Source organism: Asparagus officinalis, chromosome 10 (assembly GCF_001876935.1).
Source record: "Asparagus officinalis chromosome 10, Aspof.V1, whole genome shotgun sequence".
NCBI lineage: Eukaryota > Viridiplantae > Streptophyta > Magnoliopsida > Asparagales > Asparagaceae > Asparagus > Asparagus officinalis.
The window spans coordinates 11,850,016-11,867,373 of NC_033803.1; the positions used below are offsets into that span (position 1 = coordinate 11,850,016).

The window sequence follows — 17,358 nt, forward strand, 5'->3', positions numbered from 1 at the left end:
CCTGAACAAATATGATGCGAACTGCTTCAGGCTCACATTTGCTTTGGTCCTCTTCGCTAGGGGCTTAAAATGTGCCAAAGCAATGTGATAATGACAAGTGAGGTCCCATAAGGTCTCATAGCGGTCGGGCATGCGATCCTTCAACTGATTCAACTCATGGTTGGAGGGAAAGTACTCCTGGTATAGCATCTGTCCCATGGGCAAGCCAGAAATCTTGTGCATCTCATGAAGAGCCAAGCCCAACTCTCCGTGCCTGGTCAGAAAAGTGTTGGAATCTGGATTGTAGAGCTCGCATAGGGAAAAGAAATGCCTCGCGCTTGTAGGCAAACCATGCATGGTGGCCCGAATGGCTGCATAAAGACCACAAGCATGTAACTCCTCGCTCCATCGGCTCAAGACGTACTTCGTCATACGAGCCCACCAAAAAGCTGTCCAAAGAATGGACCCAACCATAGAATCTGTGGCGCGGTGCGGGCATCTCCCGTCCTAAGTTAGCAGTGAGGAACTCATTGCGAGGCGGAGTATCTAGCCCCAGTACTCCAGGATGTAGTCCAACAATGTGATCTCGACTCGAACCAGGAACTGCCTGATGAGTAATATAGCCGCAGTGGACGCTCTCATGCTCCTCTGTCAAACGCCACGACATCTCCCGTTTCACAGCCTGGCGTCTGAGCTCAGTCAAGGAACGGTGCCGAGGAATCTTCGGCAAATACATAAAACGACTGCCAGTCTGGTAAAGCCACTAATCAGCTTCAATAAGTGCTGCATCGGGATCTCTAGTAGAGTCGCCAAATAAGAAGTCAGTCTTCCTGAGAGACTGAACGGAACCGGCATCCTTCACGAGAGGCGCATCTGTAATCAGTCTTCCCTCACCACTTGGACAACTTCCAACGACGTGCCCGGAGCAAACTGGGAGGTGAACGGAATGGGCGAAAAGTCATCAGATGTTGAATAATACTCATCACGACGTCCATTCACCGCATGCGATGAAAAAGCTCCGGAAGGATATTCCACTGAAAACAAGCAGTTAAGTGTTTGTTAATTTCAGATATAAAAGAAAATTGAACTCATCTTACAAATTGGTAAGATAGAGTCATTGCCTTATAAAGGGCGAGACGATTTGGCCAATTGGTAAGATAGAGTCATTGCCTTATAAAGGGCGAGACGATTTGGCCACATTGCGCATTTATAAGATAATGTATATCGACAATATATCCCTGCCTTATTAAGCACGATGCAGCGTCAAAACGCCCCCTTTATTATGAGATGTGGTTTTGACCAAGCAAAACCCATCCTTAAAGCGTCGATCCTCACCAAGGAGAATCAAGGCTTTTCCCGATCGCCTCACCAAGGAGAGCAAAATGGGGTAAAAGGACTAATTTGCAAATTTTCAGAAAAAAGAGGGTTAATTTGCAAAATTTCCATAAAGCGTCGATCCTCACCAAGGAGAACCAAGGCCTTTCCCGGTTGCCTCACCAAGGAGAACAACGGGGGGTAAAAGGGACCAATTTGCAAATATCCAGAAAAAAGAGGACTAATTTGTAAATTTTCGAAAAGGTCAAAAATAGCTCACCAGCATATGAGGCAAGCACGCCATTAGCCGATGCAGCAGGAGAACGACCTCTCTAGACTCGCGACATAGTGACCTACAAAGAAAATCAAGAGGTCAGATCTAGAAAAAAATCACATTTTTACCCCCTGAAAGATAAGCTCGAGGCGACGAATCATAATCCTAACCCTCGCACGCAACCCCACGAGTTCATAAATTAAATTAAGCATAAAAAATGCTAAAATTATGGAGATATACCTGAGGGGAAGCTCGAAGATCCAATAAAGATTAGATCTTGAAAAGTGCTCGAACCACGCGCTCGAGGGGCCTGAGAGAAATTTCAAAAATGGCAGTTTCGAAGGATTTTTCAGTCAAGGATCAAAAGGAGTACTAGATCTAAGACGAATATCAAGTTTTTAAGGAGATCGGACACTCGAGGGAAGAGAAAAGCAAAAAAGGAGGCAAGAGGGGGGCCGGCCCTAGGTGGAGGAAAAGAAAAAGAAAAAGACCCCTTTTAAAAAAAAAACCCCTTTTATATAGGGTGGACCGGGTTTTGACCAAACCGAACCGGACCGGACCGGGTTCGAACCGGAAGCTAAATTGAAGCCGAACCGAGCACCGAAACGACTTCAAATCGAGCGACGGTTCAGTCCATCATTCACTCACTTCTCTCCCATTTGTTCGGAAGAGTCGGAGGATTTTTTGAGCCGATTTACTGCCTTTTTTGGCTCATTTTAAGCCGGTTCAGCTCATTTAGGCACAAAATCACTCCAATAAGGTATATGAGTATAAACTATTCCCTATTTTTGGTTTGAGAAGTTCCTGGAGGATATGTTTTTATAAATATTCTTAAGGATAACTCAACAATACTACGCCGGACAACGCGTTGCAAGTAAAAACTCGACGCCAACAATCGATGTTTAGCTAAAAGATCAGGAATCAACTCCAAGTTTAAAATTCCGACAACGGTCAGACAATAAATGCAGCACCGGAACTCTTATAGATATTCGACAAAGCACCGAATAGCCTGGAAGATTGAAGGAATCAAGAACGGAGATCATTCCAAAGTCCCGTTACACCGACTGAAGGTTGGGACAAGCATATCCAAAGTATTCCAGACTCTTCTATAAAAGAACGAGACTGAAATACTTTGGAGGGGGTATCTGTAGGCGTATAAAATTGCTTATAGATCCCTTAGCTCAGCTCGGCACAAACCGACGAACCAACAAGGCAATGAGATCGACGAATCGTACGCAAGCGACGGAATGAATCCACCCGCGTGCAGAATCAAGCTAACGAGTTGAGGAATCAACGAGTCATCCAACCGAGAGTGGACTCGGACGAATCGCGATCGAATCAAGATCAGTTTCGGACTCGAACTCAGAAGCGGATTTACTGCCTAATCAGGAATCAGACTTACTGCCAAATTAATTAATACTTTAATATATTTTATCAATTATTAATTATCTAGCTAATAGTGATTAATTTGTTGCAGATGCGGGTTATTCATCACCTGGCCCCTCTGATGCAGTACCAGAACCATCCCCTGATGCAGGTATTCAATATTATAATGCTCAATTATAATGGTTAATTAAAAACTATATTAATGATTCTCCTTTCTTATGTAGGGGATACTTGGACACCGACATATCCATCTTATACATTCCACACGGACTTGCGGCCAAAGACACAGGACTATCTTAGTTTACCTTTACCTCCAGCCTCTCATAAGTCTATGGCTGACGCAAGGAAGTACCATACACGTGCTGCGAGAAAATTAGAAGAAATGCGTGAAATGATTGAGACACGAAAGAAGGTTGCACTCGCAGCAAAGGAAAGAGAGATAGCGAATGGTAAATTGTATAAATACTTTTAATTTTCACATTTGTATATTATATGATATATTATCATGTTATTATTGTAGGTGCTAAGAAGGATCGTATCGAGAACAGACGTGGCGGAGGTAAGCCTGATTCCAAACAACCGCCAAGAGGAATGAGGGCAATAATTCGGTGGAATAGTTCTAATTTGCCCGTTGGTCCATGGTCGACCCGCTTGAATGCATATATTGGGGTTCTAGTGCGTAGAGCGACCATTATCAACCCTTATTTTCAATTTCGAGAACTACCATGGAGCGCATACGAGGCGATATGGACAGCGCTTATGGTAACTACATATTGCTATTACTTTTTATTTATTAATAATTAGTATTTGATATTAAATTATCTTTCCTAAATGTGTATGTAAATCTACAGGACTGCTTCTGCCTTGAGGACTTTGAGGGGGCTTGGAATTATGTGTTCAATGTTAAGGTTGAAGTAGTTCTCAAACAATGGAGGCATGAGATCAAACATGAAACCTATGACAGGTATGAGGAGGACTGGCAGAGGTTTTTAAACCTCGACGCCCGAGTTGACGAGGTTCATTTCACAGCTCTCCTCATGTATTGGGACAGCGATGCCTCCAAGGTTAGTTTCATGAAAATTACTTTATACTTTTAAGATATTAATTTATTGCATTATGGCTAATTTTTTTCTTTTAAAAAAGAATAAATCCACGAAGGGGTCAGAAAATAGAAGAAAGAAGCTGCATGACCACCACTTGGGCTCACACTCCTATGCCAATCTGGAGGATGTTTATTGTCAGGATACGGTAGATTTCCGTCTAAAGTTTTGATGAATTTAATGATTAGTATGATTATGAGTGTGATAATATATAATATGACAGGGAAAATCATTAATGCCAATACACTTGAGGGCGAAAGCGGCGTATGGCATTTTCCGTGATAGATATAGGGGTGATGAGAAGAATCGAGATAAGATCAAGGCAAATCTCGAGTTGGTGGTGAGAGTTATACATATCTTGTGTAGTATTATTAATTCTATTTTGTTGTTAATATTATGAGGAAATGAGAACACAAATAACATTGTCTTTACCATGAAATAATTATATATTTGTGCTTTAGGAGGGATTTGAGGCTGCATCAAAGGAGGCTGCAACTGTGTATATGTCGCAGCAGGAGGAACAATCTGAGCCGGACCCTCACATGCTTTCTGCAGAGGACAACATTACTCTCACACAGCATTTGATGGGTCATAATATGTATGGATGTAGAAAATTTGAATCAATTTGAATACTACATTCCTATTTGTATTTTTTTTATCATTATTGAATTCGAGATTAAAATTTAATATTTATTTCTCCCTAAACATAGGAGAGGGAGATATCATCTGCATGGTGTTGGAGCTTCACACGGCGTAAGCATGAGGTCATCCACAGCATCCTCCACACCATTTACATCCATGAGAGCAGCCCCGCCTCGGTTCCAGGCTATGCCATTTGTCGCACGTATCTCTGCATATTTGCTTGACAAGATTGACTCGGAGCTACATATCCAGGTGACTAATGAGATGACAAAAGTTGCGCTGACGGCGAACTCGATGGATGATCTCCTGGGGTATGTCATGCAATATTTAAGCGGTGCGATTCCTCATAGCGCGTATGGTGGTGTTATACGGATTATAAGCTCGCTTGGCGATAATTCCGGTGCTGGTCAGAGCAACACTCAGGTACCTTTTTTTTCCTTAAAATAATAAATTCATTTATATTTAATATGTATTAAACACTCCTTAATGATTATTCAATTGACCATTCAGAGTGGAGATATTGGAGGGAGCAGCACACGTTCTCGTAACCGGGATAGAGATACTGCCGACGACGACGACTGATGAGGTTTATGAGGTTTTTTGTACATTTTTAATGCAATGAACAGCTTTATCTGTTATAACAATACTTATATGCTTGTTGGATGTATATATTAGACGGTCTTGGTTGATGCATATTTTGAAGTAGATAGTTGGATTTGTTTATTATGCTGGAATTGATTATATTATGGCTGGATCTGTGCATTATGTTGGATTTGAATATTTTTGGGTTTGAATGGAATTGTCTAAAATCTTGATTATATTTGGATGGTTGGATGTATTCATATATACAGTATTTATTGTATGTATTCATGTATTGGTGTAATTGTACAGGAAAATACAAATTGTAATATATTTTTTTTGCTGGAAAAATAGCAACCTAGACGGAATTCCGTCTAGACTGCACCAACCTAGACGGAAATCCGTCTAGGTTGTCAACCTAGATGGAAAACCGTCTAGGTCGTCAGCCTAAACGGAAATCCGTCTAGGTCGTCATCCTAGACGGAAATCCGTCTAGGTTGTCAACCTAGACAGATTTCCGTCTAGGATGACAACCTAGACGGATTTCCGTCTAGGCTGACTACCTAGACGGTTTTCCCCTAGACGGAAATGTTACTTCCGTCTAGGTTGGTTTCCGTCTAGATTGATCAATTTAGACGGAAATCCGTCTAGTTTGATGCAAACTAGATGGAAACAGAATAAACCAATCTACCTAGACGGATTTCCGTCTAGATGAACCAACCTAGACGGAAATTTCCGTCTAGGTTGGTCGTTTTTCTACTAGTGTTTTAATCAAAATTTTTAAATTTTATTTAAATTTTAAATTATAAAAAAACCAAAAAAATAATAAAAAATAATAATTTTATTAATCACTTAAAATGACATAAATTACAAATAAAAATTATAAAAATGAATTCTTTATTAATAATTAATAAATCATTTACAAATTACAAGTATAAATTTATTTTGGAATTTATCGCATCACAATAGATAAGTACATCTCAACTAGGTTTTTTTAATTTTTTTTTCTTTTTTTTGATAAAAAAATGCTAAAAATTAGTTTAATATTATTATATTTTATATAATTATGTATTAGTATATACTTCCAAATTATTATGTAACTATATATTATATATACATATATTATATGTAAATATATTGTATATATTTATACGTTATAACTTGAGAGAGAGAGAATCGCATAAATAGCCGTTGCCCGTTGGGCCAATGAGGAAGAAGTAGCCGTTATAATATACTATACCTATATATACTTATATACTAAGAGAGAGAGTATACACACACACACACACACACACACATATTATACATATATAAGAGAGAGTATACTTATATAATAGGGAGTATACATATATAAGAGAGAGTATACTTATATATACATATATACATACATTATACATATATAAGAGAGAGTATTCTTATATATACTTATATAAGAGAAAGTATACTTATATATACTTATATACTAAGAGAGAGTATATATATACACACATATGACATATTATACATATATAGAAATATATTATATATACATATATTATATATATACATATATTATACATATATAAAAATATATTATATATACATATATTATACATATATAATATAATACATATAAAAAAATAAAAAAAACAATCCGGGCCGGGCCGGGCCCGGCCAGCCCGGAGCCCGGACTTGGCCCGGAGCCCGGACTTGGCCCGGGCCGGGCTCCGGGCTTTTTGAACACCCCTATACTCGACACTCACCACAAATTTGAAGTTATGACGGAGTTTTAAGATGAAGGAATTATATGAGGCTTTTGAGATCTTAGACGGTGTTTGCCAACTATTCAAAATCAAGTAATGATGATCCAAGTCCGATCTAGGAAATTTTGGCAAATTTTCCAGTATTGATTAAATTTTCTGTTATGGTGTGTAGGCTATCTAAAAATTATTGCAGATAGCTGGTCCCCTCAAAATACTGACGATGAAAGTTATAATCTGACGACTTCCACGACAACATACGAGAGTTACAGATTGACGATTCTCACATTTCAAAGAGCCAAATGCAAGGATTACTGTTTGGGTCAGAAATTGTTTTCTTCATTGTATAACTCGTTACAACTTTAATCGTTACAACAAGTTCAAAAAGATTGGTCTTTTTAAATGACCTTTACACAATAAAAATAAAAATTACAATCTCCTTCAAACAACACACAGATCCTATTTATTACTCTCTGCTTGAGTGGGATCCTTGCCTGTGCCGGGGTTTATCTGTGGACCGCCTACGGATCGGATCCTTCTACAGAAAATTGACAGAGCTCCTACTTCACCAAGAAAGTATTCGCTTGAAGCACTGAAATCGACCAAGCGAAATCAGTATCTCTTCTCGAGATTAAGAGTAAGCCTAATCTCAAGGAACGGACGGGGGGAATACGGGTTCAGATCCTTCGAAAGCCTTCATCTTTATGCTAAAGTTCACCGGGATCTGACTTGCCTTCACTGTAAATTCGTGCTCCTTTGACTCCTCAATCCAGCAGCACCTTGCCCTCTTGATAATAATTCACCCCCGTGAAATGAGCCCCTAGGCCAGTATTTATAGGCTTCGGTTGGGGGTTTTCGGATAAGAACGATGGATTTGGCATTATCTTTAGTTGACAACGACCTAACCATGTTTATGGATGATATCTAGGCAGTTGAGACGCGGGTCCGCCGCCTCAGCTGAACTCCTTTTTTGGCACTTTTACTTTCTAGGACTTGTACTTTCTGCCATTTCACTTATTTGCCCGTTGTGTTGACTTGTACACTCTGCGCGAGCTGACTGACGTGTGCGTCCGGTCACTTGGAGCTGACTGACGTGCGCGAGCTGACCGACACGCGCGAGCTGACTGACGAGCGTGTTCGGTCACTTTGAGTTGACCGACACACTCGAGCTGATTGACGTGCGCATGCTGACCAACGCGTGTGAGCTGACTAACGAGCGTGACGGCCAATTGGAGGTGGCCGATGAGTGCACGAGACACGGTTCATCATTTCGGTTCATGCACTTGTCGGCGTCAGATAATCCTCTTAGACTCGGATAACGACGTTCGTAATCTTCTATTCGTCTCGAGCTGTGTACAGACGCCTATAGCCATTTTTTAGACGCCTACAGATACCTCTTCTAAAGTATTTCAGACTGATTCTTTTATAGAGGAGTCTAGAATGCTTTGGATAAAATAGGCCCTTTCCTCAATCTCGTAGAGGGACCTGTGAACTACTTCAATTCTTAACTACTCCAGCCTTCAGTCTGTTCAGTATTTTGTTGAATAGATAAAGTTCTTCTGGTGCTACGTTTATCGTCTGACCGTTGTTGAAGTTTTGAACTGGAGTTGGTGTGTAAGTTTCTGAACTTAGCTCGTGTTGTTGAGTTAACGCTGAACTGATTGTCTTCATCGGGAATTCATATCTGAATCGCAATTGAACTCCTTAGAATCATCCTTTAATCCGAAATTTTTTCTTAGCCTTATTTTGGCGAAATCGATGCGTTGACCTGCCTCGACTTTTACTGTAACGCGTTGACCAACGTTAACATAGTTTATACTCGTACGTTTGTTGGATTTTACACAGTTTAATCTCTTAAGGCATTGGAGCATGGCGGTCCCAAATGTTAGGGCTGCAGGACCAACTGTTAAAGCTGATTCATCTGCATGTATAGATTTTATCCTGAAGTTATTGGATCCTCAAGTCACGAAACCAACTAATCGGGCTGGTGCGTCAATGACTCTCATATTTGTAGGATTTTTGGCAAACCCTCAGCCATCAACGGATTTGATGATCCTTTACCGACTACCATTTGAGTAGGGCTAGCACGCAGATTGTTTAAGTTCGTTCCGCATGCAACGTTATGCTAAAAGAATGAATTCTCTTAGGCTTGACACTATGATATTGAATACATAGACTCTATATTTGTCACGAGAATAGACTACCCGGCAACGCGTGTTAGGCACTGACTCATCCTTACTTAGGATTCAGGATAAAAGTCCCTAGACTTGGATTCTGGTGTCTTCTTTACTCGGTGAAAGACTAAACCGGCAACGCGTGTTAGGCATTGACTCATCCCTACTTAGGATTCGGGATAAATTTCCCTACGCGTGTAAGAAACGTATTTTGGTGTTATTAATAACAACCTGCCACAATGTCGAATATGTGTGCTTTTGTCCTTTTTACGGTAAAAGACTAATCGACAACGCGTGTAGGCGCTGACTTATCCCTACTTAGGATTGGGGATAAAAGTCCCCAGACTTGAATTCTGGTATCTTCTTCACTCGGTGAAAGACTAAACCGGCAACGCGTGTTAGGCGTTGACTTATCCTACTTAGGATTCGGTATAAAATTCTCCAGACTTGGATTCTGGTGTCTTTTTCAATCGGTGAAAGACTAAACCGGCAACGCATGTTAGGCGTTAACTTATCCCTATTTAGGATTCGGGATAAAATTCCCCATGCATATGAAGCATGGATTTTGGAGTTGAAAAATAGTGTCTTCTCTTGGGGCAAAGACGAACCCGATGCTGGAGAGGAAGCATTTTATATTCTATCTCCAGTTATAAAGAAAACTCAAAGTGGGATCTCCACTTTGAGAATCTGAAGAGTGAAACTAAGAGTGGGGATCCCACTCCGAGAATCGAAAAGATTCGGATAATCCTAACTGTCGGAAGGTTTGATTACCGAACTAAAGGTGAATTTCTCATTTATCGAGAGTGAATTGTGATTTTGGCCCTAACTGTAGGAAGGTTTAACCAAGCTGGAGTTTGGGAAGGTGTGACCAAGCAGGAGTTTGAGACGATCCTAACTGTAGGAAGATTTGATCGTTCAATTTAAAAGTGGACCTCTCGTTTATGGAAGGAATCGAGAGAAGATTTTGGTTATGGTCCTAACTGTAGGAAGGTTTGACCAAGTTGAAGGTTTGAGACGACCCTAACTGTAGGAAGGTTTGATCGCTTGATTTAAAAGTGGACCTCTCATTCATTAGAGGAATCGAGAGGGGATTTAATTGTGACCCTAACTGTAGGAAGGTTTGACTAGGTAGACAGTAGGAGTGGGAGTATAAATCATAGTGAGAGTATTGACTTGTACCGATCACTCGAAGGGGGTTCCTGGTGTTAAGTAACAAATACTTAACACAGAGGGGTTTGATAATCGTCAATGATCAGGATATTAAAATTTCAAGTACCATGTCCGGACTCTAACAATGGGAATATTGAGTGCACAGACACATCAAAAGTTTGAGTGGATTAGACCAGAAAGAGTTTTAGTGGTCCAACTATCAATTGATTTGATCAGTGGGGAATTTTGTGGTAGACAACGATAAATCGTCAACACCAGTGGGAGTTTTTTATGAGGGAAGATTGATCCAACGAAAATGATCAAATCTCATCTCAGCAAAAGAGTGCTCGAAAGCTGGTGGAATTGTTCCCAGCATTTAGAGTCCAAGTGGAAGTTTCTTATTCATCCCATTTTTGTAGCGACCGGGTTATTCCTAAGAACACAACATATAACATTCTTTTGGAAACTTTCTGTTATATCCACCCCCAGCTTTCTTTGTAAAACTGGGTCTAACATTGTACTCAGCTAAATGATCGGGTTATCCTTAAGAATATCACATGCGATATTCTTCCAGGAACTTCCCATTAAAATTAGAAAATAGTTTAGACTCGTATACCTGTTAGAGTATTGAGAAGCAGTTTATACTCGTATACTTTTCAGAGTCTTCATTCAGCTTAATTTAACGTTATAACGCTAGCTTCAACCAAGGTTTGGATGCTATTTTTGAGAGCAAAGCAAGCCTTGGTAGGATGAAGGATCCTCCTGTGGTACGCACAGTACTTTGAATCCGAAGTATTATCAGCTTCCTCCTGATGTGTGATAGGTGGTAGCTTGATCTTGTTGTTTTCAAGGAGGGACTCGAAAATGACTGGAACGTCTTTGTCCTTGAAGGAGTACTCTTTTTGGAGTCTCGGATCCGAAGTCTTTTACTATCTTCGGAATTGCTGTTGTGAGGTTTGATTAACGTCAATAACTACTACAGGTGCCTTCCACTTACCACAGGAGACGAAGCTCGAGTTCGGAGGGTTAGCTGTCGGTTGGCTTCTTTCAGCTTTCTTCCTTCTAAGGAAGCGTTCGGTCTGCTCTCCGTACACCTTCAACTCTTTTTAGATATTAGACGGTATTACTCCCATAACTTCTAACACATCCAAAGAGAGATTGTTGTGACAGGTTTGGAGGATGAAGTCCTCTGTAACCGAATCTCAGCAATTCATCGCCTTATTCCGAAAGCACTTGACGAAGTCGTCGACCGTCTCTTCGTACTCCTGCTTCTCCTCAAAGAGCGTCCTAATGGATATCTCGGTGTTATCATCGAAGAAATTTGTGAGGAATGAGGTTTCCATATCATCCCAGCTATTGATGCTTCCGGGCTTGAGACAGTGGTACCATTCGAAGGCAGGCCCGTGAAGGCTGCCAACGAATGACCGAACCATCAAGGCTTCGTTGCCGGAGATCATGCCTAAGTGGGACTTGAAGTAGATCAGATGCTGAGTGGGCGAGTCTTTCCCGTCGAATGGCGTGAAGTTAATCAGGTTGAACTTCACCGGATACGGGATCGACTCCCACTCTCTTGGGTAAGGACACAGAATATCGGTCTTCTTCACCTCTCGAGCAGACATTAGAGCGTTGATTTTGCTCTCAAGGTTTTTCATCTTCTCGTCCTTGTTTGTATCGTGCTTTGGACGATTTTTAAGAGGAACAACGCGGCCACCCCCGACATCATCATCTTCGATGGGACCACTCCTAGCGCTGTTGTCTGCAGTAGGGCCACCCCAGCATTCTGGTCAATGGGAGGGTTATCAGCATTGAGATATTCATCCACATCTGAATCGCTACCTGCTTGGTTAGCAATGTTGTAATGGCTGGATTCACCAAGTTAATTGGACAGAGCCTGAATCTGTTGGTTGTGCTCCTCCTTCATCCGCATCATGACCAGTTCCAATTCGATCTTGAATGCCTCTTTCTAGTAGTCCCTGCGCGTAGCCGAGTTAGACGATGTGATACGAGGGGGTTAGAACTAGACGGTCGAGTCGACTTTCCCTTGTCAGCCATATTAACCGTGACTTCTGGAAGTTTGTCACATTGAATGACCGATCGTTTCTTGCAGAAACGCTTTGGCTTGGATTTAGCTGTTCCGTCAGAGATCCTCTTAAATACCGAGACCTTCTGTGGAGTGGTCTTGGGGCAGCTATATACTGATAATACTATCCTGATAAGTTTGATGCACGGACAATGAAAGTTCATAGCCCGGGTATCCCTCTTTCGAGATATGTTCGTACCCCCAGTCCGATAGTACAACTCATCGACATGATGATCGGAGCAATCTACCGCGTGTCGGCATGACTTCTCAGGTATATCGTCATCGTCTGACGAACACGTTTCCTTCTGAGGACTTGCCGTCTTGATGGCATTCTCAAGAGTCACACGTTTGGAGCCACACTTTCGTGAGTGCGGGACCTTAACAGGCTCTTAGGCACTGACTTGCAGCCCGAGGCAATCAATTACGGGGGTTTCCTCTTTACGAGAAGCCTCAGACTTGTTATAAGGGCGAGTGCGACCTCCAGCTCGATGAGTTGCTCGAGGTTCAGTCACTGGACCCAAGCTCTCTTTGATCGAAACTTTGCCTTGATCTTTGTGTAAAGGACCCAGACGATCCGCCATTAGCTTCTTGCTTTTGAACAAGTCTACACTGCCGCGAGGTTTCACCGAAAGTATTGGATCAATCAAAGCAGGGGCAGAACTCGATGAAATCAGAAAAACAAGTGCAGAATGTCTCTTGTCTCGGCCCTGGCACGGGTCAGACCTTGGTGACTCGTGGTTGGGCGGGTCAGACTTGAGTGACCCACGGCTGGGAGGGTCAGACTTGAGTGACCCGTGGCTTGGAGGGTCAGACTTGAGTGACCCGCGGCTTGGACGGTCAGACTTGAGTGACCCGTGGTTAGGAGGGTCAGACTTGAATGACCCGTGGCTTGGAGGGTTAGACTTGAGTGACCCGTAGCTTGGAGGGTTAGTCTTGAGTGACCCGTATTTTTTAATCTTTTCGGCCGCCGTCTTGGACTTTGACCTTCATACTTTGTGCAGTCTTGGTGGTTTCTTTTTCACTTCTTCCTCCTGCATCTTTTATGTCTTTTGCACAAAAATTCGCGTGTGTACAAGCAGTGTGCGGTGCTTTTGGATGCATTCCTCAAGGGTCAAACAGGTCCTTTTGACTTGGATCCATTCATTCGTTGACGACTTGGAGGGTTGGTCATTCGTTCGCTGTTGGGGTGCTCGATGATCCTTGAATTTCAGATCCACTTCGTAACGGATCTCGTCTACAGGCTCCAAAGCCTTGGCGAATTGGCACGTGAGGCGTTGGCGCTACCTTTGGCGAGCTCTTTTTGATAAAGTAGGTGCGCCTTCAGCACTCAACTCCTTGATTGAGGAGGAGTTTAGATCTGTAACTTCGACTTCATTAGAGGCCGGAGGGGCGTTGCGAGGTACGATTGCAGTAGCAACGGGGACGTTGATCTTCCTGCGCATGTGAGAGACAGAGGATCTGGAGGAGGACGACGACATATATTCCTCGAACTTGGCCTGGTCGAACTCATACTCGACCTCTACGTCAACCGGGATCCGAATCCGAGGTTGCGACACATCAGCCTTCGCAAAAAGGCTGTTGGCTCCTACTGTGGTCGACAATTTGTTTAGGTCAGAAATTGTTTTTTTATTGTATAACTCATTATAACTTTAATAGTTACAATAAGTTCAAAAAGATTGGTCTTTTTATAAGACCTTTACAGAATTAAAATAAAAATTATAATCTCCTTCAAACAACACACAGATCCTATTTATTAGTCTCTGCTTGAGTGAGATCTTTGCTTGTGCCGGGGTTTATTTATGGACCGTCTATGGATCGGATCATTCGACAGAAAATTGACAGAGCTCCTACTTCACCAAGGAAGTATTCGCTTGAAGCACTAAAATCGACCAAGTGAAACCAGTAGCTCTTCTCGAGATTAAGACTAAACCTAATCTTAAGGAACGGACGGGGGGAGTACGGGTTCAGATCCTTTGAAAGCTTTCCTCTTTATACTGAAATTCGCCAGGATCTGACTTGCCTTCACTGTAAATTTGTGCTCCATTGACTCCTCAATCTAGCAGCACCTCGCCATCTTGATAATAATTCGCCCCCGTGAAAGAGCCCCTAGGCCTATATTTATAGGTTTCGGTTGGGGGTTTTCGGATAAGAACGATGGATAATAATTCGCCCCCGTGATAATAATTCGCCAGGATCTGACTTGCCTTCACTGTAAATTTGTGCTCCATTGACTCCTCAATCTAGCAGCACCTCGCCCTCTTGATAATAATTCGCCCCCGTGAAAGAGCCCCTATGCCTATATTTATAGGTTTCGGTTGGGGGTTTTCGGATAAGAACGATGGATTTAGCCTTATCTTCAGTTGACAATGACCTAACCATGTTTATGGATGATATCTAGGCAGTTGAGATACTCTGGAACGAACAAATCCTGGGAAAACAGCAAAAAAAAAATAAAAAACATGTTTTCAAAACTTCTGGGCGCGAAACAGGTCGCGCTGGCGCGGGTCGGCCATCTCCGTCCTACGCTGGCGCGGGTCAGCCAGCACCGTCTCNCTCGCGTCGGCGTGGGTCCGCCGCCTCAGCTGAACTCCTTTTTTGGCACTTTTACTTTCCGGGACTTGTACTTTCTGCCATTTCACTTATTTACCCGTCGTGTTGACTTGTACACTCCGCGCGAGCTAACTTACGTGCACGTACGGTCACTTGGAGCTGACTGACGTGCACGAGCTGATCGATATGCGTGAGCTGATGGACGAGCATGTTCGGTCACTTTGAGTTGACCGACACGCGCGAGCTGATTGATGTGCGCGTGCTGACCGACGCGCGCGAGTTGACTAACGAGCGTGACGGCCAATTGGAGGTGGCCGGTGAGCACACGAGACACAATTGGTTTGCTATTCCGGTTCATGTACTTGTCGACGTCAGATAATCCTCTTAGACTCGGATAGCAACGTTCGTCATCTTCTCTCCATCTCGAGCTGTGTACGGATACCTATAGACATTTTTTAGATGCCTACAATTACAAGATGACGATCTTTGCAGAATTTAAAAAAGAGATTACAATTAACGATCTCTTCAAAGCAAAATATGAGGGTCCATCCCCGAGTACCAACTGCAAAAACACGAGGATCACCCCGCGTTCCAACTTCAGATGCGAGGGTCGACCCCCGCATTTCATATGCTAAACACGAAGGTCGCCCCAGAACGCGAATCTCACGTTTGACCGTTTCAATTGTAATTTGAACGGTTCAAAAATATTTTTCACATAATAGGGCTATCACTAGTAGAAAATAGAGCATTGGCGACGGGGTATTAGTGACGGATCGTGTCCGTCGCCTATACTTATTGGCGACGGACACGATCCCGATGTACACGATCCATCGCCAATGTTTTCCGTCGCCAATAGTCATTGGCGACGGAAAACATTGGTGACGGATCGTGTACATCGCTAATAGGTATTAGCGACGGAACATAAATCTTTTGAAAAGAAGAGTGGGAGGTGACACTCGATATCATGAAGGATGGGTAGCGTTCCTTGGGTATGCATATGCGAATACGAGGAAGTTAGAAAATGATTTGCTGTTTTGTCCATGTAGTTTTTGCAAAAACATGGGTTTGGTGGATAGAGTTACTATACGAAAACACTTAGAAAGATGGGGATTTGATAAAAAAGTATAAATATTGGAGATTTCACGGAGAAGACAACGATATTGAACCAGCTGATGAAAATATAAATCTAAGAATAGACGATACACATGCAATGTTCAATGATATTACCGCAGTTACAGAAGTTGCAGAGGTTCCGGAGGTTCTTGAAGTTCCCGAAGATGCAGAAGGTGTCGAAAATGTTGATGATGTGCGTGATACCGATAGCTTTAAATGTTTAATGAAGTTATTAGAAGATGACGAAAAGGATCTGTATGCCGGTTGCTCAGAGTATAGTAGATTGTCGTTTATTCTTCAACTGATGCGTATTAAGACCCTCAGTGTAATGCATTCATATCTGCTTAATTATTCATCCATGTGCTTTCTAAAACATTGTTCTTTATAATGTTATATTGTAAACGGTAAGCTAAATTTAGCTTGGAGGCTTCTGTCAAGTAAATCATGGATGTCTTTGCGTTAATGAAATTCTATAGGGTAAGTCCAAAACACTAACCTTGTCTCGCTATAGCATGTCACCATCGTGCATCCATCCATTGAATCTTATTCCATTGTAGGTTGATCCTTTTGCCAAAGGTTTAAAAAAAGAAAAGGGATTCCAAGTCAAGTATGCAATTAGCTTGGATGCCAAAGCCCAAGATAGCGCATAGAACTGCACCGAAGACAGTTAAGGTGCCTCTACCTGACAAAAGACACCAGTCATGTCTCTCACTCAGTTCTAGCTCTAAGGCTGCTTCCTAGTCTTCGTTAAATTCAGATCCTGCTCCTTCTGCTCCCACACCTTCGGTGAAGCCTTACGGCAATGTGTATCTCTCAAAGTTTAGAATTTTGCCGAAGGATCGCCTTGGTCCTCTACCTGAAGATCGGGGCAAAGCTCCTGTTAAGGAATGCTTGGGTCCACTGAATGATTCCCGAGCAACCATCCAGACCGGGGGTCGTAAGCAACCTCCTAACAAGTTGATTCCCATAACCACCGCTTGGGGTACGTGTGAAAAAACAGGAGCACGTTAGAGTTTCACCCTCACGAAGGTATGATTCCGAACGAGTGACTCCTGCGAACGCTAACAAGGCGTCGCCTAATAAGAAGAAGACGCGTCCGACAAATGATAACGTTATACCTAAAAGAACAAATGAACAACCGATAGGTTGCTCTGACCACAATACCGATGAGTTGTACTATCAGGCTGGGGGTAAGTCTCAAAAGAGAAATACCCCAAAAACAGACTCTCACTATCCTTGTGAGAGGTTAATCAGGACAGTACTATCAGAATGTGGCTGC

The 17,358-nt window shown here is 42.3% G+C and overlaps 2 protein-coding genes across 2 annotated transcripts in view; both read left to right on the forward strand.

The window, feature by feature from the left end:
• LOC109826460 overlaps positions 1-4,682 on the forward strand; it is an 11,309-nt gene extending 6,627 nt beyond the window's left edge. Inside the window, exons 2-8 of the mRNA XM_020393489.1 lie at positions 3,045-3,104; positions 3,178-3,402; positions 3,474-3,715; positions 3,805-4,017; positions 4,097-4,201; positions 4,277-4,393; positions 4,515-4,682. Of these exons, the coding sequence (XP_020249078.1) occupies positions 3,045-3,104; positions 3,178-3,402; positions 3,474-3,715; positions 3,805-4,017; positions 4,097-4,201; positions 4,277-4,393; positions 4,515-4,682 (1,130 nt within the window). The remainder of the gene's footprint in view (positions 1-3,044; positions 3,105-3,177; positions 3,403-3,473; positions 3,716-3,804; positions 4,018-4,096; positions 4,202-4,276; positions 4,394-4,514) is intronic.
• On the forward strand, positions 4,822-5,463 carry LOC109826332. The gene is made up of 2 exons (XM_020393359.1): positions 4,822-5,118; positions 5,206-5,463. The coding sequence occupies exons 1-2, from the start codon at positions 4,852-4,854 to the stop codon at positions 5,275-5,277; spliced, it is 339 nt and encodes a 112-aa protein (XP_020248948.1). The 5' UTR covers positions 4,822-4,851; the 3' UTR covers positions 5,278-5,463.

What these genes read in the sequence shown, in the direction of transcription:
- LOC109826332 (XM_020393359.1), top strand. Translation starts at nt 4,852, where the DNA reads ATGAGAGCAGCCCCGCCTCGGTTCCAGGCTATGCCATTTGTCGCACGT. An exon ending in CTGGTCAGAGCAACACTCAG is followed by an intron (nt 5,119 to 5,205) that starts GTACCTTTTTTT and finishes TTGACCATTCAG; the next exon opens with AGTGGAGATATTGGAGGGAG.